At 47.7% G+C, this 1,671-nt stretch overlaps 1 protein-coding gene across 1 annotated transcript; it reads right to left on the bottom strand.

Moving 5' to 3' along the window:
* Positions 1 to 460: 460 nt before the first annotated feature.
* LOC101306290 (F-box/kelch-repeat protein SKIP6-like) lies at positions 461 to 1,030 on the bottom strand. Its single transcript, XM_004309315.1, has one exon. It carries the CDS (start codon positions 1,028 to 1,030, stop codon positions 461 to 463), a length of 570 nt encoding a protein of 189 aa, XP_004309363.1.
* Positions 1,031 to 1,671: the final 641 nt, after the last annotated feature.

Below are 1,671 nucleotides of genomic sequence, written 5' to 3'. Positions count from 1 at the left end.
TTGTTTGCTGACGTGGCCAACATCGGGTCCACCAAAGAAAGGGCAAAAATGACATTTTACACAATTTGCACCCAAATTGAGTCAAAAATGAACTTTTCCCGCCCGCCCGCCCACCCGCCCACCCACCCCCCCCCCAAAATTCCCTTTTTTCTGAAACCTAATATCTAAACACTGAGACCAGTTTCCCCCACATTCGCCATAGTTGCGCCGCACAAGAACTTCGACAGCTTCTTCTCCACTTCTTTAAACTCCTTCCACACTCGATTTTTTGCATCGAAACCTCTAATCTTCCCCAAATAATCATAACAATACAACATCCCATGCACCACACAGGCCCTCCCTCTCCACCCCATATCCATCCTCTTCTCCACTCCCTCCCAAACTCGGGTTTTTGGGTCGTAAACCACCCCATCTTGATCCGCCAGCGCATGAACCCTCCCGCCAATCATCGCACTCGCGTTCATCCACTTCCCCCGAACCTCCACCGGACTAGCCATCGCCTCCTAGCAACCCGTACTCCGATCCAAAGCCTCGGCCTAACACTCCGACCTGTCCACGAGTTTGTCACGCAATCGCCGATCACGTACACTCTCCCGTCCACAACCCCTGCCGCGGCAAACTCACACGCCACCAGCATTGACGGCCCGGAGCGCCACGTGTGTAAGCGGTAGTCGAGGATCCATACATTATTGGACAGTGTGTCGTCGACGGACTCATCGAGGACATAGATTGAAGAACCGACGAAGGCGTAGGCGGCCCTGACGGAGGGGATAGAGATGGGAGGGATCGGGACGAGGAGGCGAGCGGCAGCGTTGAGGGGGTTGGGGTTTTGGTAGAGGGCGAACCAAGTGGAGTGGTGGTGGTCCGAGGAGCGGAGGGAGAGGTAGAGGAGGTGTTGGGCGGAGTTGAGGAGGGAGTGGGTGGTGAAGAAAAAATGTGAGGAGATGAGAGAGCGAATGGGTTTGGATAGGACTGAGAGGATTGGGTGGTAGTGGTCTGAGATTAGAAGGTTATTTTTGTCATTACACATTTTTTTGATGGGCCTCATGCTGGCCACGTCAACAAACAGACGACACAATTACGGAAATTGGCCTCCGGCCTTTCTTTGGTAGCGAAATTAAAGTTTGGGTACCACATTGATAGTTTTTAAAGTTTGGGTACCACTTTGACCGTGCCACAAAAGTTGGGGTACCGGCGCTGTATTTTACTCTTTTTTTTGTCTAAGTGTCAAGTCCTTTAGGTTTTTGAGTCAAGTGTTTTTCAGATCATACAACATAACTCTAAATTTTGGTTGTCTGAGAAATGACATCCTTAAATTGCAAGAGCGGGAGATTTCCCGTTGCTATATCTCAGCCTTAATTTTTTCCATATCCATTTTACAAATCAGACAACATAAATTGTATATTTTGTTGTCTGAGAAGAAATGACATCCTTAAATTGCAAGAGCGGGAGATTTCTCGCTGCTACATCTCAGCCTTAATTTTTCCCTATCCATTTTACAAATCAGACAACATAAATTGCATATTTTGTGTTGTCTGAGAAGAAAGAAAATAGAGACATTCACTTAATCGTGAGGGCGGGAAATTTCCCGCTACTTTTCATTCTAACGAGTCACTCTTTAAAATAACCCTAGTTTTCACTCACACAACGCATAAAAGCATTACGAGTTGT

This window comes from Fragaria vesca, unplaced genomic scaffold (assembly GCF_000184155.1).
Source record: "Fragaria vesca subsp. vesca unplaced genomic scaffold, FraVesHawaii_1.0 scf0511432, whole genome shotgun sequence".
NCBI lineage: Eukaryota > Viridiplantae > Streptophyta > Magnoliopsida > Rosales > Rosaceae > Fragaria > Fragaria vesca.
This window is presented reverse-complemented; position numbering and strand designations above follow the sequence as displayed.